Source organism: Dermochelys coriacea, chromosome 1 (genome assembly GCF_009764565.3).
Source record: "Dermochelys coriacea isolate rDerCor1 chromosome 1, rDerCor1.pri.v4, whole genome shotgun sequence".
In the NCBI taxonomy this organism is placed as follows: domain Eukaryota; kingdom Metazoa; phylum Chordata; order Testudines; family Dermochelyidae; genus Dermochelys; species Dermochelys coriacea.
This window is the reverse complement of record NC_050068.2, coordinates 269,872,157-269,896,010: the sequence shown is the minus strand read 5'-3', so window position 1 is coordinate 269,896,010 and position 23,854 is coordinate 269,872,157. Positions and strand designations below refer to the sequence as shown.

The 23,854-nt window shown below is 38.0% G+C and overlaps 1 protein-coding gene across 13 annotated transcripts in view; it reads left to right on the top strand.

Annotated features, from left to right (window-relative positions):
- Positions 1-23,854, top strand: part of VEZT (vezatin, adherens junctions transmembrane protein) — a 98,693-nt gene that overhangs the window by 50,030 nt on the left and 24,809 nt on the right. For 10 of the 13 annotated variants that reach the window (XM_043492172.1, XM_038420037.2, XM_038420132.2 and 7 more), the window contains 2 exons: positions 1,021-1,170; positions 18,123-18,270. In XM_043492172.1, the coding sequence (XP_043348107.1) occupies positions 1,021-1,170; positions 18,123-18,270 (298 nt within the window). The remainder of the gene's footprint in view (positions 1-1,020; positions 1,171-18,122; positions 18,271-23,854) is intronic. The other 3 variants (XM_043492167.1, XM_038420045.2, XM_038420019.2) reach the window with 1 other exon arrangement.

The window sequence follows — 23,854 nt, the reverse complement described above, 5'->3', positions numbered from 1 at the left end:
AAATGTTTACATACAAGATTTTATTTGGCCGTGTTTAAGTAGTACTTTTGTATATTAATATGGTGTGACGTTTTTATAGCTAATGTGTACAATATGTTATTTTAATAAATACCTTTCACATTATTAAGTATACTGTACACTAACAGAAGACTAATCCGTACTAAATTTTTTGTTTTTTGCAATTTAACATGCAAATATTTAAAATTCACACAGGTGCGCTTCAGTTTATTTACAGAATAATTTTTTATAATGGCACTTCCTTACAGCCCTTCTGCAGTCTGTTCCCACAAGCAAATAACAGTGACACACTGATATGCATATATATATATGTTGAGATCAATGTGTATTTAAAAACGTTAGTATATGTACATGCATTTCAGAATCTTTTCTTCATTTTGTATTTCTAGCTGTAACAGTGCCACAAGAATTTCTGCAGTCTGTCGTTTTTATGGTAAATTGTCCTTCCACTCAAACTGGATAACATTCCTTATGCTGATTGTGGGGAGGTGCGATAGTGTTTTTACAGAATATAATGTTTTTACAGAATATAATTAATCTAAATAGATAATGGAGCACAGCCAATCTGCAAAATCATGTGTAAAAGCTAAGGAATTAGTTCCATGTAGAGAGGTATATGTTAAATATATGTATTTTTAAAGCTTACGGTGGACTTCTATTATTTTCAGGTCAGAGTTCATTAGCCTTACAGTGTCTCTATACAGTGCTCTCTTTTTGTAGGACCTGATCCTGTACAATTGAGGTCCATAGGAATATTGCCATTGACTCCAATGGGAGCAGGATCAGGACCTTTACTGAGTTGTTAATCTTTTTTCACTTAAATTTTTTAAGGAAATGCATCACTCATGCGGTAAAACTTCGTTGCTTTAATTATATATATTGACCTGTTATAAAAAAAGGATTGTCTTTTGTAAATAAGGGATATGAAAGTGAAATTGATGTATTGTCTTTTTAAAATTCTTTAGGACATCTGTACAGTTGTATCACATTTTACTTTTCAAGTTTGCTTGACAGGGTCAGTGCTGCTTGCCCATTTAATAAAGCTGGACAGCATCCTAGTCAGCATCTCATCGGTCTTCGGAAAGCTGTTTATCGATCTGTCAGAGCCAACTTTCGAGCTTCAAGACTAGCTACTTTGTACATGCTGAAAAAATATCCTTTTTGTAAAAACCCACAAATGCAGATACTTATGAATTAATTACCTATCCATATAGACGGGACACTTAATTGTCCTAATGAATAGAGCTGGTACCAGTAGAAACTTGTGGTATCTAGTTAAATATATGTAAGAAGGAAGGGAAAGAGCTGCAAAGAGTCTTTTTTTGAGTTATGCTTGAGACTGCACATTCTTAAAATATTTCACATTTTTATCACTGTGCAATCTAAGATAAGAGTCCTCTACAATGATTTGCAAACATGTGCCTTTTGTGTGAATATTGATATGTGTGATTCAGTCCTTTCCCTTTCATTATTGCTCTTACCCAGCTTTATTTCCCTCCTTCCAAAATAACTTTTGTCTCAACCACCTGCCCTCTCATTTTGTGTCTCCATTGCCATATCTAGTCTCCAGGTTAAAGGGTAAGTGATTTCCTATTTCATGAAAGCTGAATGGCACTGTTGCAACATAGGTTAGTCAAGAGGCACACTGAACAGTGCGGATTTTCTACTTCCAAAATCAAATGCGGCACTTCTCATAACCAATTCAAACTCTGTTTGCCAAACTGTGAAGCCATATTCCATTGAAAAAATAGCAGTAAAGTTACTTGATGGTTGTGTTATATCTGTGCCATAGTTGGAGAAAAATCAGAAATGCCAATGTATTGCATTCAGATATATTTGATTATATTTCTACCTCCCCAGAAAAATCACAAGCTTGGAAACAAATGTGCATGGTAACATTGTGAGAATCTGTCATTACCAATTATTGTTAGATTTTCCTGGAATATGTGGTTTGGTTAATATTGATAGCACTCCTGGATATGTGTGTGTGTTTGTGTAACAGGTGTAGGGATACTCCAGTTCAAAGGAAATAAGTGTTTGTTCATGCATCATTTATCTAGGGATGTGAATCCTGCTTTTGTGCTCAAGACATCACTGATTCATATCCTGAGATAGCCTTGGAGAGTAGATTTATTTTCTGTATATAGGAAGGGAAATGTAACCAGTCGTATCCGGAGTGACTGAAACAATTTTGTAAAAGTAACTTCAAACTCTGGATAGGATATAACCAAGAATAACTTTAGGGATTGGGGAAGAGAGCTGAAAATGGGAACAATACATATGGTCTTCTCAGAGAGCCTTCTGTACCAGAGTGTAAAAAAAGTATGCTCAGTATTAGATACTAACTGGTATAAAGATCGATGGGCTGGGAGAGAGGGTTACCTTCTATAGAACTGTTCTGGTTTGGTTTAGACTGGATCCACTTCAGCAGAAGGGTTGCCACCCTCTTAGCTTCAAAACTGGCAAAGGTGGTTATGTAAGCTTTATATTAGGAAATGAGGAAGAAGGAGATCTTTTGTTTAACTCAGAAGATTTGGCATTTACTTTTGCCTTACTTTGTATGGTTTTTAAGATGGAGTTTGTCCAGTAACAAAAGATGAACAGATGGCACAGCCATGGATATCATTAGCGAAAAGTTGGAAAAAATAAGTGGGTTTTGAAGAAGGATTTGAAAGCGGTGTGTAGGGATGCTTGACACACAGGATAAGGGATATTCTGAGCCAAGGGAGCAGCATGGGAAAAGCGCAAAGTTAGAGTGCAGGGAGCACAGACAGCATGTAGGTCATAGGAGTTGAGATTTAGGAGCAGTTGCAAATGTGCAATGTATGAAAAGTGAGAATAAGAGGGTTGAATTTTGGGGGGGAGTTAACACCCACCAGGATAATTTAAAGAAGCCTGAGGATTGCCCCAAGTTACTCTGGCTTGCAGTGGACCCTACTGGCTGTTGTGTCATCTGGGGATTGCTTGAATGTAGCGCATTCCAACCACAGCCTTCCCTGCCCTTTTGACCCCTCCTGTATTGGGGAGTACATAGAGCTGTCTTTATCAGCCAAGGGTTTCCTCATATTACGGGATTTTCAGCTGCTTACTTAGGACAGCTTTAAGGTGCCTTTTGTGTCACCACTGTGGCCCACGGCAGAGAAAGGAAAGATTTAGAGGAACTTGACTGTGTATAATTAGGGAATGATGTGATGAAATTAAGGAAAGGAATTTCTGCTGAATATCAGGAAAAATTGAAATCCAGATTTTCACTGCTACAAAGAACAAAAGTGGGGTTTTAAAAAATATTTCCTACAGAAAATCAGACCGTGCATTAGACTGCAGTGCCTATAGGCTGTCAGAGTATGATTTAATCCATATTTAAAGGCGTTTATTGTGAGCACTGTGAAAGACAGGAATGTAGTAGTACTATTGATGCAATATTTATACCACCTATAGCAATCTAATGTACTTTTCCTTAGAAAAACATGCTTAACATTTGGCATAAAGTTTCAAAAGATCATTGAAATGAAATTTAGTTTTTCTGTTTTTCTCAAATGTCCTCAGAAGAAACTGCTAACTCTACTTGAATAAACTTTTTTTTATTGCACTGGATGTACTACTTCTGCATTTTTTTGCCAGATCAAGAGTATATCTCTGTGTCAAAGCAGGGGAAAAACTAAATCCATTTTGTTCAGTACACCATTCTGAAATTTTAATATGTGAGAAATGCCTCTGGTTTTAAAAGAAAGTAAAACTTGGCACTCCAGCTAATATAGTTAAGCTAAAAGTTTAATTCCATTTTATTTGGTGACTGGTCCTCCTACTGGATTCTCTACCTGTGGGTTCTCTTTATCTTCTTTGAAAAAGGACACTTTATCTTGATAACAGTGTGAATATAATAAATAAAACTTACTGTCATAGAGTTAATGATGATAGTATGTTGAAATGCTGTCAACTGACTGCCTGCAGTACTGAAGGAGTGATTCGTTTTGATAGTGATAAAATTTAAGAGGGACCAGAACCTCATGTGGCGTCAATATTCACAGCTTCATTCATTTTAATTACATGTCCACTTGCACTTGCTGAGGTTCTGGCCCATAAAGGAGAGAAAATCTGCATTGATGTAACACTGACAATTTTGAACTCTTGTGGGAGGAAATATAAAATTTAGAATTCTTTGAGTAATGTTGGCTTACTCACATTGCTCACCGAGATGGTGAATTTTTGACTACGAATGTTGACACGTATATACTTGATATATTTGATTCATATCTATGATCAGATATATGTGCATAATTTGCATTCATTTTAGTAAGAGTGGTCATATCTGAATACAAATTTGTCATGATATATATACAGTATGGCTGCTTTAAATTGTAGGCACTCTATTTTTATATAAATAAAAAGTAGAGAGCAGTTCTCAAACACAAATATTATAGAAGAGGCATGGCTGAAAGGAGTGTTTCAGAGGAGCTCAACTAACAACCTGACTGGACTTTTTTTTTTTTTTTAATTGTGGCTATTTGAAAAGTGTGAATGAATCCTGGGGCGATAGTTGAATAGACAAAGAGCAGCGATTTGCATAAAGGTGAATAATTAAATATATCCCACACCTATGTAGTTTATCGCATGGCTGTCACCTTCTCAGACATTTCTGGTATGTATTATTAAATGTGCACTCCCCCCACCTACCCCCCAAATGTCTATGCAAATTAGGGTCTCTTGGAGGCCCCAAAAAAAAGCACCTTATGGGAACCAGAAACAGATCTGGCTGTGACAGGCCAAACAGCATATTGAGACACTTGTCTTATTTGTATCCTAATGTTATTGCAGTCTTTGTGATAGGATTAAATTCCTTTGGATATTCCTGTGACACCCACATGATGATATTACAGGGTGTTAAAAAAAAAAAAAAAGGTAATACATAGCTTTGCTCATAGCAGCACAGATTGTGTACACCTGCTCCTGTGTCATTATTCAGTCAAATTAGACTGGAGATTAAGCAACATATACCTAAGGCTAACATGTCAAAGCTTACAACTCCCTTCATTAACATTGTATTTATTAGTGCAAATAAATTAATCTCTAAATTAAAATTTGCTGTGGCATAAAATATAACAGTGTTAAGCAGTGTTAAATTTTAATTTAAAATGTAAGAAGAATTATTGCTTACGTGAAGCTTTGATATTGGATTTGATGGACCGGTAACTTTTTCTGAGTTTGAAAATCTTCCACCCATATTCTGTACTTATTATGTTAAATGTCAGTCTTGCATTGTGGGAACAATATATAACTGCATCCTGTCACGTCTTTCTTTTTCAAAGCTGAGTCATTCATAACAAAGGGTACGCTACTTCCACAAGGGTACTTTCTCAATAATAGAAGCAAATACCTGCATGTGGAGAAGGTTTCTCTTTACTCAGACAACGGGATTTCTCCCTCGCTCGACATCTATAAGGATTGCTGCACCATTGAAGTCAGTGGGATTTTCCACTTATTTCAGTTAGTGCAGGATTAAGATTGGATCGGTGACATTTTATGACCTCTGTTATGCAGGAGGTCAAACTACACAATTATAAATGGTCCTTCTTGCCTTAAAATTCTCTGGGCCATATCTTCAGCTGATGTAAATGAGTGTAGTGCTACTGAGTTCAATGGAGCTGTACCAGTTTACACCCTCCAAGGAGCTGGCCATATGAATCTCTGAAACTTTCATTTTACTATAAATGGGAGAAATCCTCCTCTTGTGACAAAATGCAAACAATTCAGTAGCAAAAGAGAAGGTGTTGTCTAGCTGCTAAGTGCAAGACATCTGGCTTTTTATTTCTAACTTTTTCATAAACTTGCTGTGTGACTGTGGGGCAAGTCTCTTAATATCTTTTTACTTCAGTTTTACCTGTAAAAGTGTGGTAACATTTACCTATCTGACATGGATGTTGTGAAGCTTAATTCCTGAAAGTTTGTAAGGTTGTTTAACATTCTGGGATGCTAAGTGCTACCGAAGTGCAGGTTTTGTTCGTTATTATTTGTTACCATATTGGTAACTGTCTACTGCTGGCAAATACACTTGTATACAAGTCTATCAGTGGGATAGATGTCTAGGTTACATACAGACTGACATTGCCAGCAGTGCCATGTATGCAGTGTGGTGAGTTAACTGCTGTTAGTGAGAGATTCTGATACTTGGGGCCTTTTAGACCCAATCTGACCCCAAGCTGCTGCTGCTGTCTACCCCGCTTTCATTTTATTTTACCCCTTAGTACTTTTGCATCTTATTTGGATCATTTCTCAGCTTGAAAGCTCAGCCAATCGTGACATTAAGGAAATAACATTTTAACAGAATAGGCTCTTACCACAACATATGTAAACACAAGTGTGTTATATGTATCTCAGCTGTGTTGAGTTCAGGGAGACTTAAACTTTTGCTCTATTACTCCTATTACTACTACTATATGAAAATCTAGTTGTTGCATCAAGAAACACTGAAAAAACACAGTGCAGGTTTGTTTAACTCTTTAAATAAAAATGAAGGAAATGGTAGGTTAAATGTTGTAAAATGCACCCATTTGGTGATGAGTTACTGTCTGCGTTAAGACAGGATTTTTCTGTGCAATAGCTATTCTACTAACTCGAACGTTGTCATGACATCTTGAAAATTCTTTGTTTAATATTGTATACATAGTATTATTTGGTCCATTTGTACAAAAATAGGTACGTTTACTATTGTACAGAACACCTCGAATAAGTAAATGCTTAGTGCATAGTTTTACTGCATTTTTTTTAACTAATTGCTAAAAGTATCTGATACAGAAGTTAAGTGATATGGACAATTGGATAAAAAGCCCCAAACAAAAGTATCTTCTGCAACATGCTGAGCGCCTCCTGTAAGGCGGAACATGGAGCATGCTCAACTCTGACAAAAGTCAATGAGCAATACCCTACTTCAGTGGAGGAGTTGATGCAAGGCAGGCGCAGTGGGAGGTGAAGTTGTTCAGAGTCTTACCAATTCGCATTTATGAAGTGCATTAGTTCCTTTCATGATAATTGCTTTTTAAGTGCCGAGAATTCATATTTATATACTGTCATGTATCACCATTAGCGAGCATGATGCTTTATAGGCAAATAAAATGAAGTTGCTGCCCTGAAGATTAGCTGTCTAATCTGTACTATATATTAGAAATTTTGTACTGTTTTGCTTTAACAAGATACTTAGCCTTCTCTTGCTCCCAAATTGTTAATGAAATAAGATAAATAGATTAATGAAATAAAAATGTTTGTACACATACATGGAAAACTGTAAACATGCATGGCTACCTAGTTTAGCTACTGAATTTTGACTTTGATAGGAATCAATAGCTGATACTTTTCCTTGAAACAAACACATTTACATAAGTATGTTCAAGAAATATATTCATATTGGTAATTCTTGAGGTTTTCATCAAATATTTAATCATATTTGTTTTTTTTTAATCCCTAGCTATTGATGGTTTGTGATTAGGTGAGACTCTCAGCTTTCATTTAATAAAAAATATAAGTGTCTGTCCCTCATGGTTTTGGTGGAAAAAGCTTGAAAATGTTAACCAGTTGTATCCTTAACATTCAAAAACCAGAAGACCAATAAAAGAAAACTACCAAATTTTATTATTTTCTTAAAATCTCATGACTTTAAAGCAAATCTCACTATTTTTGAGGAGGGAGTGACTCATGATTTTTGAATGCTCAGGGATTGGCAGTATTGTAAAATTGTGTATGGTTTAGGGATAATAAATTTATGCATTTCCAGGTTAAGTGAAAGATCATGTTTATTTAGCAACTTCTGTTTAAAAATTTCATGTCTCCTTAAAATGGGTACAGAACTGGAAGTTGAACATTGCTTAAATAAAACTTCTCTAGTGTATTTTCTTTGCTCCCATAGACATCTGTGTATAAGAGTTTTTAAGGGATTGATGTGCATTCAATCAGCATGCAGTGAAGAATAAGTCATGTTAGTCAGCAAAGTATGATTACGGATCCCCCCAAGAGTTCAGTTATCTTATGGTATCCATACCCTGGGATTGCTTCGTGACTCTTTCTAGGATTGCTTCCAGTCTTTTTATTTTGAAACATAATTTAAAGTAAAATACCATGATTCATAGATTCATAGATACTAAGGTCAGAAGGGACCACTCTGATCATCTAGTCCGACCTCCTGCACAGCGCAGGCCACAGAATGTCACCCACCACTCCTATGAAAAACCTCACCCATGTCTGAGCTATTGAAGTCCTCAAATCATGGTTCAAAACTTCAAGGAGCAGAGAAGCCTCCCTCCAGTCAACCATGCCCCATGCTCCAGAGGAAGGCAAAAAAACCTCCAGGGCCTCTCCAATCTGCCCTGGAGGAAAACTCCCTCCCGACCCCAAACATGGCAATCAGCCAAACCCTGAGCACATGGGCAAGATTCACCAGCCAGATACCCAGGAAAGAATTTTCTATAGTAAATCAGATCCCATCCATCTAATATCCCATCTCAGGGGATTTGGCCTATTTACCCTGAATATTTAAAGATCAATTACTTACCAAAATCCCATTATCCCATCATACCATCTCCTCCATAAACTTATCGAGGAGAATCTTAAAACCAGATAGATCTTTTGCCCCCACTGCTTCCCTTGGAAGGTTATTCCAAAACTTCACTCCTCTGATGGTTAAAAACCTTCATCTGATTTCAAGTCTAAACTTCCTGGTGGCCAGTTTATACCCATTTGTTCTTGTGTCCACATTGGTGCTGAGCTTAAAAAATTCCTCTCCCTCTCCTATATTTATCCCTCTGATATATTTATAGAGAGCAATCATATCTCCCCTCAACCTTCTTTTAGTTAGGCTAAACAAGCCAAGCTCCTTGAGTCTCCTTTCATGAGGTTTTCCATTCCTCGGATCATCCTAGTAGCCCTTCTCTGTACCTGCTCCAGTTTGAATTCATCCTTTCTAAACATGGGAGACCAGAACTGCACACAGTATTCTAGGTGAGGTCTCACCAGTGCCTTGTATAACGGTACTAAAACCTCCTTATCCCTACTGGAAATGCCTCTCCTGATGCATCCCAAAACCGCATTAGCTTTTTTCACAGCCATATCACATTGGCAGCTCATAGTCATCCTATGATCAACCCATACTCCAAGGTCCTTCTCCTCTTCCGTTACTTCTAATTGATGGGTCCCCAACTTATAACTAAAATTCTTGTTATTAATCCCTAAATGCATAACCTTACACTTCTCACTATTAAATTTCATCCTATTACTATTACTCCAGTTTACAAGGTCATCCAGATCCTCCTGTATAATATCCCGATCCTTCTCCGAATTGGCAATACCTCCCAGCTTTGTATCATCTGCAAACTTTATTAGCACACTCCCACTTTTTGTGCCAAGGTCAGTAACAAAAAGATTAAATAAGATTGGTCCCAAAACCGATCCCTGAGGAACTCCACTGGTAACCTCCCTCCAACCTGACAGTTCGCCTTTCAGTAGGACCCGTTGCAGTCTCCCCTTTAACCAATTCCTTATCCACCTTCTGATGTTCATATTGATCCCCATCTTCTCCAATTTAACTAATAATTCCCCATGTGGCACGGTATCAAATGCCTTACTGAAATCTAGGTAAATTAGATCCACTGCATTTCCTTTATCTAAAAAATCTGTTACTTTTTCAAAAAAGGAGATTAGGTTGGTTTGGCACGATCTACCTTTTGTAAAACCATGTTGTATTTTGTCCCATTTACCATTGACTTCAATGTCCTTAACTAATTTCTCCTTCAAAATTTTTTCCAGGACCTTGCATACTACAGATGTCAAACTAACTGGCCTGTAGTTACCTGGATCACTTTTTTTTCCTTTCTTAAAAATAGGAACTATATTAGCAATTCTCCAATCATTCGGTACTATTCCTGAGTTTACAGATTCATTAAAAATTCTTGCTAATGGGCTTGCAATTTCAGGTGCCAATTCCTTTAATATTCTTGGATGAAGATTATCTGGGCCCCCCGATTTAGTCCCATTAAGCTGTTTGAGTTTCGCTTCTACCTCTGATATGGTAATATCTACCTCTATATCCTCCTTCCCATTTGTCATGCTACCATTATCTCCAAGATCCTCTTTAGCCTTATTAAAGACTGAGGCAAAGTATTTGTTTAGATATTGGGCCATGCCTAGATTATCTTTAACCTCCGCTCCATCCTCAGTGTTAAGCGGCCCCACTTCTTCCTTCTTAGTTTTCTTCTTATTTATATGGCTATAGAACCTTTTACTATTGGTTTTAATTCCCTTTGCAAGGTCCAACTCTATTCGACTTTTAGCCTCTCTGACTTTATCCCTACATCTTCTGACCTCAATTAGGTAGCTTTCCTTGCTGATCCCTCCCATCTTCCACTCCCTGTATGCTTTCTGCTTCTTCATAATTACCTCTCTAAGATGCTTGCTCATCCAGCTTGGTCTACAACTCCTTCCTATGAATTTTTTCCCCTTTCTTGGGATACAGGCTTCCGATAGCTTCTGCAGTTTTGATTTAAAGTAATCCCAGGCCTCAACTGCCTTTAGATCCATAAGTTCTTCAGTCCAATCCACTTCCCTAACTAATTGCCTTAATTTTTGAAAGTCAGCCCTTTTGAAATCAAAAACCCTAGTTGCAGATTTATTTTTGTTAATCCTTTGTTAATCTCTGGAGCGTTCTAGTCATTCCTTGAATTTTTCAACTATAAAGTGTATGGTTAAAGCTCATTTCATTTTAGAATAATTTAAAGTCACCATTATAGTGCTTCATCCTGATCTTATCAAATTAGCATTAACATTCTTGCAATCAGGTGGATCTGTTTAATATCTCACTGGGATTCTAAACAACCTTCTTTTAAAAATAAATTCAGATTCATTTGTATTAGAAGACACTGATGCTTTTGTAATTATACCCTATTTTCTTGCCTTAGTTATATAAAGATAATTGTAAATTTCAACTCTGAAAGGCAATGTAGAGTAGTGGTATATAAATTCAGAACTAATGTTCAATTCTGTGTACAACCCTACTGTTTTTTATATATATATATATATATATATATATATATATATATATATATATATATATATATATATATAAAGTCTTCTGCAATGTTTTCTTTAACATGAGTCAGAAATCCACCCTTGCTCCCAGTCTGCCATTATTAATTCTATGCAGAGTACAAAACTGCATATGAACTAAAAGTAAAATATATTGAGATCACATTACTAAACCTGCATTATAAGATGTTCATGCTGCTAGAGAACGTTTGTTGCAGAGAGAGATTAAAAGGAACTTCAGTGAAACTTTCAAATGTTCAATCTTAAAGATTGTGGCCTGATTTTTTTCCATTTCAGGAAAGGATAGGCATGGTCATCCCAGTACTCCACCTCCTGACTATCCTCCTGGGTTAATTTAAAACACTGGATCCTGCTAACACCTACATGTTTACATGAGTCAGTAACTGATTGCAACATATTACATTTGTGGGTAACTGGCATTACAGGCTTTTCTTTGCCCTATTACTGGGATGTCTGAAGAGCAGTAATTAGGCTTTTGTCTAATTTAGGTTACTGAAAAAGTTTAAACGAAGTTCTGTCTGTTTGGAGGTGCACACTCAGTGCTTCTTTCTTATGGGCCACCAAAACTTCATTACAGGCACTGCTTTTTCTGCTCAAGTGGTAAAATTCTTTTCTGGAGCAGATATTATTCTTTTAATCCTGTGAGAATTAAACAGGTGGAAAATCATTTGAGTCTGGGAGTGAAAGGGTGGAACTTGTAATTAACTATCCCAGAAAACAGTTGAGTGAGCTGGGCAGGAGACCAGTGCCTCTGCTGGGCCTTATATGATCCCAGAGGAAGGGAGCATTACATTTGCAAACCCAAATCAAAATAGAAATTAAAGAAATGTGGTTTGAATTAAATCTTTTTTTCCCCTTAGGATTTTATAAAAGAAACATTTTCAGAGTTCTGCAGGATAAAGGTTTCTGCAGATGTATGATAGTACTTCAGTATTTGCAGTTGAAACTTTTCTATTTTGTGACCAGATAGTCTAAATGCTCAAAAATCATGAGTCATTCCCCCCCCCCCCCCACACTCCAATATATATATTGTGATGGGGCAAGGCCAGATGGCTTAGAAAAGTAGTGGGAGATGGATATATTAGCTCCAGGCTAAACAAATCCCTGGTACCAGGATAAGTGAAATGGCAGCTACTCCAGGTCAATTAAGACACTTGGGGCCAATTAAGAACTTTCCAGAAGGCAGGGAGAAGGCTAGGTTGATTGGGACACCTGAAGCCAATCAGCAGCTGGCTGAAACTAGTTAAAGCCTCCCAGTTAGTCAGGTGGGTGTGCATGTCAGGAGCTGTGGGAGGAAGTTGCGCTGTTGGAGAGACTGAGTAGTACACATTGTATCAGGCACAAGGAAAGAGGCGCTGAGGTAAGGGTGAAGTGGAGCTTGAGGAAGTGAGGGCTGCTGTGGGGGAAGTAGCCCAGGGAATTGTACATGTCATGTTTCTAAAAGGTCAGCTATCATAGCTGATACTATTAGGGTTCCTGGGCTGGAGCCTGGAGTAGAGGGTGGGCCCGGGCTTCCCCCCCACCTTTGCCCCCTGATTAATCATTGAGACTGGGAAACGGAGACTATGCAAGGAAGGATAGCTTCTCTCACCTCTGTCACTGGCTTATGATGAAAATGGCTCAATAGACTGTGACCCTTGTCTCTAGAGAGAGAAGGGTTACGTGGAGGGTCACAGTGAGCCTCTGAGGCTAGCGAAATCCGTCAGGAAATGTGGGACCCACGTAGGCAAGGACAGAGCTTTGTCACTCACATATATATATATATATATATATATAGGCTTAAAATCATGAGGGTTTGGAGTTTTATTTTGTTTTTTAAAAGAACATGGTATCTTTTTGTTTGCTGTTTAGCTTGGGGGCGTTTAGCTTACATCCACTTTGAATTTTTCAAGCATTTCTCCACATCCAAAAGCTAGAAAACATTGTGGTGTTGCTGTTGTGCTTTGTTGGAGGCTGAGATTCTCATGCAAACTCAATTCCAGCAGCTGAGGCTTTAAGTAAAATACCAGATATCGCAAAAGTTGGTAACACTTGATACCCACCACAAAGTAAAACTATTACAAAGCACAGATTAATCAGAGAAACTCAGTGCATGTAATGTATACACCATATTCTGAAAAGAGCAGGCATTCATTAAAGTTTGAAATTGTTCAAGCCTCTAACTCAAAATCCTAAAAATATTGACGCACAGGACTGGCAAACACTAGGGAGGAGACAAATAGAAAGCTTTCAGTGTTTACAGAATACCAAATAGTATGGTTGGTAATAAAAGTATTACCATGTACCTACCAGTATGCCCTGGCCCCCAAATCTACTACAGAGGGCGTGGAACTGAGTGAACAAGAAAGTTGGGCATCAGGAGAGAAGGGGATTCTGGAACTGGTGATTTAGTAGGAGGCAGAGGGGAGGGGTGAAATGAGGCTATTGCACATAGGGTATAGTATATCTAAAATGGCTGCTGTTGAGGAAGCAGGATGTATCTGATGACACTCAGACCTACTTATCTTTTACTACATACAACCACCACCAAGACAGCCCAGGCGTGGGACTAAATCAGCTCATGGATGCCAACTGATGTGCCAAGACTACTTCTGCCTCTGCTTTCCCTGCCAGCTTGGGACTCCAGAGTCCTGCCTGGCTGTGCCAGACACGCTTGCCAGCCACAAACACAGACCCAGGCCTGAACCACGTCCCACAAACTGCCAGCTTAACTGAAAGCAGCTTAAGAAGTGTTCTTGTCTTTAACACTTAGATGCCCAACTCTCAATGGGCTCCAAATCCCAAATAAATCCATTTTCCCCTGTATAAAGCTTATACAAGGTAAACTCATAAATTGTTCCCCCTCTATAACACTGACAGAGAGAGATGCACAGCTGTTTGCCCCTCTCCCCCCATGTATTAATACAGGGTCAGCAACTTTTCAGAAGTGGTGTGCCGAGTCTTCATTTATTCACTGTAATGTAAGGTTTCGCGTGCCAGTAATACATTAATGTTTTTAGAAGGTCTCTTTCTATAAGTCTATGATGTATAATTAAACTATTGTTGTATGTTAAGTAAATAAGATTTTTAAAATGTTTAAGAAGCTTCATTTAAAATTAAATTAAAATGCAGAGCACCTCCAAACCAGGGCAATGTGAGTGCCATTGAAAATCAGCTCGTGTGCCATCTTTGGCACGTGTGCCAAAGGTTGCCTACCCCTGCCTACGCTGTGTTTAATTAATAAGTAAAAAGTGATTTTATTAAATACAGAAACTAGGATTTAAGTGGTTCCAAGTAATAACAGACAGAACAAAGTGAATTTACCAAGAAAAATAAAATAGAACACACAAGTCTATGTCAGTATGAAAACTGAATACAGATAAAACCTCACCCTCAGAGGTGTTCCAGTAAGCTTCCTTTTACAGACTAGTCTCCTTCTAGTCTGGGTCCAGCAATCACTCACACCCTCTGAGGTTACTGTCCTTTGTTCCAGTTTCTTTCAGGTATCCTTTGGGGGTGGAGAGGCTATCTCTTGAGCCAGCTGAAGACAAAATGGAGGGGTCTCCCAGGCGTTTAAATAGACTTTCTCTTGTGGGTGGATACCCCTCCCTCCCTCTGTGTAGAATTCCAGCTACAAGATGAAGTTTTGGAGTCACATGGGCAAGTCACATGTCCATTCATGACTCAGAACATACAGGTAGCAACCATGGTTCACATGCTACCTTGAACGTCCTCACGTAGATTTCTTATGTGGATTGGAGCCTTCCAAGATCCATTGTCCATTAAGTGCTGCTTCTTTGGGCACTTAACTTGCAAAATCCTTTCTAAAGAAGCTGACCAAATGCCTTATTAAGGTTATTTAAAATCAAACAAGTATACAGCCAGTATTCATAACTTCGAATACAACAAAGACACATGCACACAAATAGGATGAATATATTCAGTAGATCATAACCTTTACACAGATACATTACATGGCATATGTAGCATAAAACGTATTCCAGTTATGTCATATATACATTCATAAGCATATTTCCATAAAGCCTTATGGGGTGCACCGTCTCAACCTGGGTATGAAGCTTTCATTGCTTCGGCAACTCCAACTAATACAGAACATTGCAGTATGTCTGCTCAGCAACACAGGCTACCACAAACACATTAAAATTGTTGTCCTCTCTCAACACTAGTTTCCCATACAATATCAAGTCAAGTTCTGAATCCTTACCCTCGAAGTACTCCTGGGTCCAGAACACCTAAAATATCACCTATGTTTCCAGGACGAAGGCCATGGTTGACAACGGTTGTCCTAATTCCAACTCTGGAATTCTCTACTATAAGGGTAAAGCTTGTCAGTTCAGGAGATGGAACTTTCTTGGAGGCTTGCTTGAGACTGTGGAACAAACTCCCACAGGAACTAAGGACCATCACAAACCTCACTACCTTCTGCTCCAAGAGTAAGGTACACTTCTTCAACCTGCCTTCTCTAACTTATCTCTCACTTCGGAGAGGATGAGAGAGAATGAACCCCATGTGACAGATGGAAGTCATGTCCTGTAATGCACCACTGGAAGTTGCTCAGATATGTGTGTGCGCTGAGGGCAGAATAAGAACCTATTTAAAATAGTGCAGAATAGAACAGAATTTGAATAGTCAAGATGCCAGTGTTTGTATACAGATTTAACGTGAATATACCGTTTTGTTTCATTTTTAGAAAGTACATTAGCCTTAGTAGCAAAGGTGTTAGATTCACTTAATTTTAAAGACAAGATTCCATAGACTAATATAACCCAAAACAATATGACTTTGCTGTGAGATACTTCAACATCTATATTGTGATTTTTGATAACATTAAAGCCTTGCAGTTGAAAAAAGTACTACAGGGTGCTACTTCAGTATTGTGGTTGTAACCTGACATAATTTGGAACTGAAATGTTACTCTTGATTCCTGTTATTTGCATCATTGCTTGTCTATTTATAGCCTAGCAAAACCCCCGACCAGTTTTCCAGCTGTTCCTAATTTTTTTGTGCTAGTGTAGCCATTGACTTACCACAAAAATGTTTACTTCAGATTTGTATAGTATCATTGACCCTATGGAGGATTTGCCATCCTTTAATGCTATGGTTCATTACTTCTACTTCGCCATTCTTGTATTTATTGACATTAAACTTTATTAAGCTTCTATATTTGTAAGAATATTTTCCTACAAAGGCTTTTTGGTAGATGAAGGTATGTTCTTTTTGCTCTGCAATACAATATATTGAAAAGTACTGCATTCATTATGTAATATATGGAATTTGGATGATCTTGGCAGTTTCCTATAAATTGGCACAGATGGTTTATGAAGCCCATTACTGTTTTCAGCGTGAAGAGCCAAGTATTTTAAGTTTTCAAAAATCAAGTGAAAATAGCTTGTTTGCTAGAAGGAAAATTTAAAATGTGACTGCATAACTATAGCATCATTCAACAGAGACCTCACCCTTTATGCCCAACTTCACTATTCATGGTACATTAAAACACCTGTATTTCTGGTGATATAAACCTGGTAGCATGATTCTCTGATGTACTTTGTACCTCTCATCTTCCCAAACAAACAAAAAAAAACCAAACAAACAAACAGGCACACATGGTGTTTTTGGAGAAACCTGAGTAATTGGTGTTGAGACAGGGAACCTGCAAATATAAGTTTTACAGTAGAAACTCACTAAGGGTATGTCTACACTGCAATTAAAAACCGTTGGCTGGCTCAAGCCAACTGACTAGTGCTTGCAGGGCTCAGACTAAGGGACTGTTTAATTGTAGTGTAGACACTTGGGCTTGGGATGTAGCCTGAGCTTTGGGTCCCTGTGCTCTCACAGGGTACTAGAGCCTAAATGTCTACACTGTAATCAAACAGCCCCTTAGCCTGAGTCAGGTGACATGGGCTAACCATAGGTTTTTAATATCAGTATAGACGTAACCTTTTGGATCAGATCCAAAGCCCGTAGAAGTCAATAGAAAGACTCCTACTAATTTCAGTGTGCTTTGAATCAGTCCTTAAAGCCCCAAGCCTGCAAGCGTTTTTCTGTGTGCTTAACTTTATGCCTCTTAGAAGTCCCATTTGAGCAGTTACTTCAATGGGATTGCTCACATCCATAAGAGTAAGCACGTGCTTAAGTATTTGTATGATCATGCTGATAACTGTGAAACCCATTGCTAATCACCTCCATTTTGCAAATGATTAAGTAGGTGAATATAATGTAAAAGATACTGTATCAAAAAATATGCTTTCATTTATTTTGACTTATCGTTTGACAATAATATATTGTAGCTACTGCAGAAGTAGGTATTCTGGTATACTACGTTCACAAAATGTATTATAGAAATTAAGTTTTAGTGACATGCGATCTTACTACACACCATGTTATAGCTGAGAAATTTGTGAGACTGATCAATTTTATGCCTCAGCAATGTAAAAATTTGGGATTGTCTACTATTCATGTAAGAAATTTCAAAGAATTACTTTTTAAAAACCTGCAGATATGTTATTTGCTTTAACATTGCTCATCCTCCACAAGAAAGAATTCATAGGGAAATCTCCTATCCTGGTTATCCTGACTTCTATAAAACACACAAACCATGAAACGTTCATTACCCAAAATTTTCTTGTCTTTGGTAGTATTGCTCTTAACTTGTTGAACGTGTACTTTTTAATTTTAAGGCTGTCATTAAAGTTTATTGTGAACTAACTTGTTGATGATTTGGCAGAGATTTCCTCAGTTAAAAGGAATGCAGGGATTATTTATTAGCTGTTTATTATCTTTATTGTTGCAGTACCTTTGTCTACAACTTACTGTACACATTTGAGCCTTTAAAACCTATACAATGAGTAAGGTTGTACAATGACCACTTTAAAACTGGACTTGGACTGCGTGTGCTCTCCAGTAACTTGCAAGAAAGAGAGATCCTTAGGAATTGGAGATTATTAGTTGCTTTGCCCATCCCCCCCACCCTCCATTTAGTATAAAGGCTTCTTTGTTAACTGCTTTAACTCTGACTAAACCTACCCTCTGAATGCGGAGAGTGACAACTTGACCAACTACATCTGTGTAGTTCCTTTTAAGGAACTGGGTCTGGGTCTGAGTGAAGAGCAGGTGTCCGAAGAGGAGGCACACAACCTCACAGATGGCTTCAGCCTGCCTGCACTCAAGGTAATCCATCCTAGAAGGGAGAATGCATGCTTACGTATACAGACTCATGCAAATCCATTTCAGTTGTGACAATGCCCTGCTGTTTTTTGTTTCAGATATCTGATTTTTCTCCCCTTACTTGTATTGGTCTGTAGTAACAGAGTACATTTAAAGAGCCCTGAGTGAGATTCATGAATGCTCCAGAAGCTCATCTTGCATATTTTTACAACTATTGGCTTTTCGGAGGATTTCATTTAACATTTAATTAAAGAAATGATGTGCAATGCAGAATAGGATGTTGAGTTGTCTAAATCATTCTTATATTTAATAAAATTACCATTCACAAATCAGTCTCTTCCCAAATGTTGTATTTAATGCTATGATTTAATTTAATCTGGCCCACCTTGATTATCACTACTAAAGGTTTTCTTCCTCTTCCCTCCCCCCTCCTGCTGGTAATAGCTCATCTTACGTGATCACTCTCCTTACAGTGTGTATGATAACACCCATTGTTTCATGTTCTCTGTGTATATAAATCTCCCCACTGTATTTTCCACTGAATGCATCCGATGAAGTGAGCTGTAGCTCACGAAAGCTTATGCTCAAATAAATTTGTTAGTCTCTAAGGTGCCACAAGTACTCCTTTTCTTCTTGCAGGTTTGAAAGTTGTAGGGAAAAAGTGAGACCTGCCAAAAGCCAAGCAGAGCTGAACCTTGCAAAGGAAATTAAAACCAACAATAAAAGATTCTCTAACCATATAAATAAAAAGAAAACAAGGAAAGAAAAGAAGTGGGACCACTAAGCACTGAGTATTGGGTAGAGATTAAAGAAAATTTAGGTATGGCCTAGCATCTAAATGAATACTGCCTCAGTTTTCAATAAGAGTAATGAGGAGTTTGGGGACAGTGGCAGGATGGCTAATGGGAACTAGGATATGGAAGTAGAAATTACCACATTCAAGCTAAAAGGGAAATTCAGTCAGCTTACGGGGACGTCCAAGAATATTAAAGGAACCAGCACATTAAATTGCAAGCCCCATAGGAAAGATTTTCAACGAATACATAAACTTGTACATCATACCCTATGACTGCAAACATAGTACTATGTTTTAAGAAAGGAAAATACATGATCTGGGGAACTACAAGCCTGTTAGTTTGACCTCAATTGTATGCCAGGTCTTAGAACAAATTTTGACAGAGAGAGTAGTTAAGGACATAGAGGTAAATGATAATTGGGATAAAATACAGCATGGTTTTACAAAAGGTATCGTTCAGACCAACCCAATCTTTTTTTTTTTTTTTTTTTTTTGAGAAAATAACTGCTTTTGTGGACAAAGGAAAGGCAGTAGACCTATTTTACCTGGATTTCAGTAAAGCATTTGATACAGTTCCACGTGGGAAATTATTAGTTACATTGGAGAAGATGGCGATTAATATGAGAATTGAAAGGTGCTTAAGGAACTAGTTAAAAGGAAGACTAAAATGGATCATTCTGTGAAAGGTGAACTGTCAGTTCTCGAAGTTCAGTCTTGGTCCAGTCTTATTTAACATTTTCATTAATGACCTTGGTACAGAAAGTGAGAGTGTGCTAATAAAATTTGTGGATGACACAAAGTTGGGGAGATATTGCCAATATGGAAGAGAACCAGACTATCCTACAACCTTGAAAAGTGGGAGTAATAGAAATGGGATGAAGTTTAACAGTGCAGGATCATTCACTGAGAGATTAACAGCAAGAATTTTTGCTATGAGCTTGGGACTTATCAGCTGGAAGCGACAGAGAAGGAGAAAGATGTGCAATCACAGGATGACTGTGAGCTGCGGCCATGAAAAAAGCTAATGCAATCCTAGGATGCATTAGGTGCAGTATTTCCAGTAGAAACAGGGAAGTGTTATTACCATTATACAAGGCACTGGGGAGACCTCATCTGGAATACCATGTGCAGTTCTGGTCTCCCATGTTTAAGAAAGATGGATTCAAACTGGAACAGATGCAGAGGAGGTCTATGAGGATGATTAGGGGAATGACCAACCTGCCTTATGAAAGGACACTTAAGGAGCTTGGCTTGTTTAGCCTAGGAAATGAAGGCTGAGGTGAGATATGATTGCTCTCTACAAATACATCAGAGGGATAAACACCAGGAAGGGAGAGGAGATATTTAGGATAAGGGCTAGTGCTGGCACAAGAACAAATGGATATAAACTGGCCATCAAGAAGTTTAGGCTTAATATTAGGCAAAGGTTTCTAACCATCAGGGGAGTAAAGTTCTAGAACAGACTTTCAAGGGGAGCAGTGGGAGCAAAAAAGGTTAATTGTTTCAAGATTGAATTTAAGTTTATGGAGAGGAGGGTATGATGAGATTACCTAAAATGGCATATGGCCCGTCCGCGACTGCTATTAGCAAATATCTCCAACAACTGGTGATGGGACACTAGATGGGGAGGGCTCTGAGTTACTACAGAGAATTCTTTCCCATGTTTTCTGGCTGGTGGGTAATGCCCATATGTTCATGGTTTAACTGATCACCATATTTGGGGTTGGGAAAAAATTTTCTGCCAGGTTAGATTGGCAGAGACCTTGGAGGGGTTTCACCTTCCTCTGCAGCATAGGGCATGTGTCACTTGCAGGTTTGAACTAGAATGAATGTTTGATTCTCTGTAACTTGAAGTCTTTAAATCAAAATTTGAGGACTTCAGTAACTTAGCCAGAGGTTATGGGCCTATTACAGGAACGGATGGGTGAAGTTCTGTGGCCTACAATTTGCAGACTAGATGACGTGATGGTCCCTTCTGGCCTTTGAGTCCGAGTCTTTCTTCTTTTGAGATATTGAATGTCCCAAGTTTGCATGAGTAAATGTGTGCTATTGAGAGAAGATCCCATCTCTTCAAAAGTCGGGTTTTCAGATCAGGCATTTTTTTTGTTTTATTATCTTAGAAAAATTCATTATTGTTTGACTCTTGTGTGAGTTTTATTTTGTTCAGTAATCTCAGAACTTAATTTCTTTTGTCCTGGCAGTAAATATTGTCAGTAATAGAGACTGATAAGCTTTGAGGCTTAGTTTTGAGTAGACAGCTTTGCTAAATCGTAGCCTTTGGTTTTCATAAATTGCTATTCTAGTAAGAATTATGCAGACAAGTTACTTTTCCACTCTTCGTTGGGCAGCAGAAGCCATAATTGTCATAATTTGTTAATGCTTCCAAACCCAGGCTTTGTTTATATGCATCTTGCACTGGTTTAATTAAAATCAATTTTTAAATTGATTTAAACTGGTGCAAACCCCATTATGGATACTTAAAAATCAGTTAATAACTGTCATATCCATTTTAGCTTAATTCGTTAACCAATCATCTTGTAACCTGGTTGTGAAATAATTGAACAAAATGTATCAATATAAGCCAATTTTGTTTCCATATGTGGATTTTCACCAGTGTAACAAAATAGATTTAAACAATTTTATTAAAATCAGTGCCACATTTGTGTTGCGAACCCTCAATTTGTGCATAGTTCTCTTAGGTGCTAGCTTCCTCCAGAAAACCTCTAATATAGTGCATTTCAGCAAATTATATATACACATCCAGATATCTTTTAATATTTCTTTGTCATTCAAGCATGTCTAACCTATATCTGTATCTTTGTGTTGTGTCTCAGCCTGTGGGTGAGGAAAATCTCCTCAAACAAGAACAGTTGACACAGTAAAAGTACTTGGTATGTGAATAAATCCTCATCACAAAACAAACATTGATTCTATCCAGAGGAAAGTATCTAGGGTGATTTGGGGGAAGTATAATTGCTTCCTAACAACCAAATATCTGCCAATAAAAAGAGCCAAAGCTTGTTGTTGACTAGAAAGGTCAGTTGCTACCCTAAACATGTTCTGGATTCCCTTTTCTCTGGCCCACATGCCTTTTTCCAGGTAGGTTTTGGATTGCTCTTTTACCAAAGTTCTCTATTTGTGTGGGCTACCTGTTACTCATTCTCTGTTTTCTCCTTATATTCTGTTTATATGGACCTGTCCTCCTTTTATGTTTAAGTCCTAAGCTCTGACTTCTTGTTCTGAGCTGTGTGATGATACTCTTTCCTCAGGCTGCCTCCTTTTCATTTGGCATTCTTTATAATACCCAGCCAAACCCCAGTGTTGAATACAGAGATGAGTAGGAAGTTTGTGTTGTGTAGCACTTGCCCCTGTGTTAAATTCATATCATTCTAAGTGTTACCTTCAGATAACTCCTACACCTGGAAGCAGTCATCTTTTCAATTCTTTATATTACAGAGCAATAATCTGTTTTCCAGGTGAATATATTGCTCAGCAGCTCCCCAAATTTATTCACGCTCTTAGGAAGATGTGTCTTTTGAAACGATTATCAATCCACCCATCTAAGTTCTTATAATGGTGCTCATCACTGTGGTATCTGAGCACCTGACTGTGATCATACATTAGAGAGACAAGGTAGATGAGGTAATATCTTTTATTGGACCAGCTTCTGTCTGTGAGAGAGAGAGAGAGAGAGAGACAAGCTTTCAAGCTTACACAGAACTCTTCTTCAGGTCTCGAATGCTTGTCTCTCTCTCCAACAGAAGTTGGTCCAATAAAAGATATTACTTCACCCACCTTGTCTTTCTAATATTGTGTAACCAATATAGCTACCACACTGTATATGGTCATATGTGGTGGTTGCATATCCTTAAGTGTGTCACTATTATGGACATTTTCCTTTTGACAGTTCATGTACTGGAGAGACCACTATCCATTTACAACTGGAAATGATCTATAATTGCACTCATATAAGGCCTTTCTGCCCAGAATCTCAGAAGGTTAGAGAACATTACCTGTGAACTAAATATTGTCCCTCTTTTACAGATGAGAAAATAAGATTGAGTAACTTGACCAGTTGTGGTTCTTGGGAATCAATCTCAGATCACACTCCATACTAGCCCAATTCTGATCTCTCTGTGGCCATGTCTACACTAGCGAGCTTACAGTGGCACAGCTATACCGAAACGCTCCCACCGACATAGCGCTGTGCACACTACCACTTACGCCAGCAAAATTTATGTTGCTCAGGGATGTGGGTTTTTTTCACACCCCTGAGCAACATAAGTATCACCAGCATAAGTGGTATTGTAGACATGGACTGTGCGTGGGGCTGGTGTAACAGTTAAAAGTACTATCCTCCTCCTTTTTATAAAAAAGGCGTTGCCCAGAAAGGTGCTACTGTGACAGTTTTCTGAGACGTGGGCCTTGTCTAGTTTAGGAAAATGGTTTTTTTTTGTTTGTTTTTAGTTATGTAAGATGATTTGACATCCCTATTAGCACTTAGTGTAGACACAGTTTAACACCTTTAAAATAATGTTAGCTGGTCATGAAGTAACCTACGCTTTTCTGTCGGCATATAGAGGAGCACTCAAGGGTACAACAAAAATGGGTTTTGCTTCATAGTTCAATTTGAGATTCTGGAGAAATGTGAACAGTAGGATTCCTCTTTTTCACTGCCAGAGTGAGTGACCTGACAGCTACCATAAATAATGATGTAAAGAAATTACTCCATTGTTCTGCCTTTATCAGTGTTTCCACATTTTAATAGTATTTGTGAAGTTATTCAGTTTT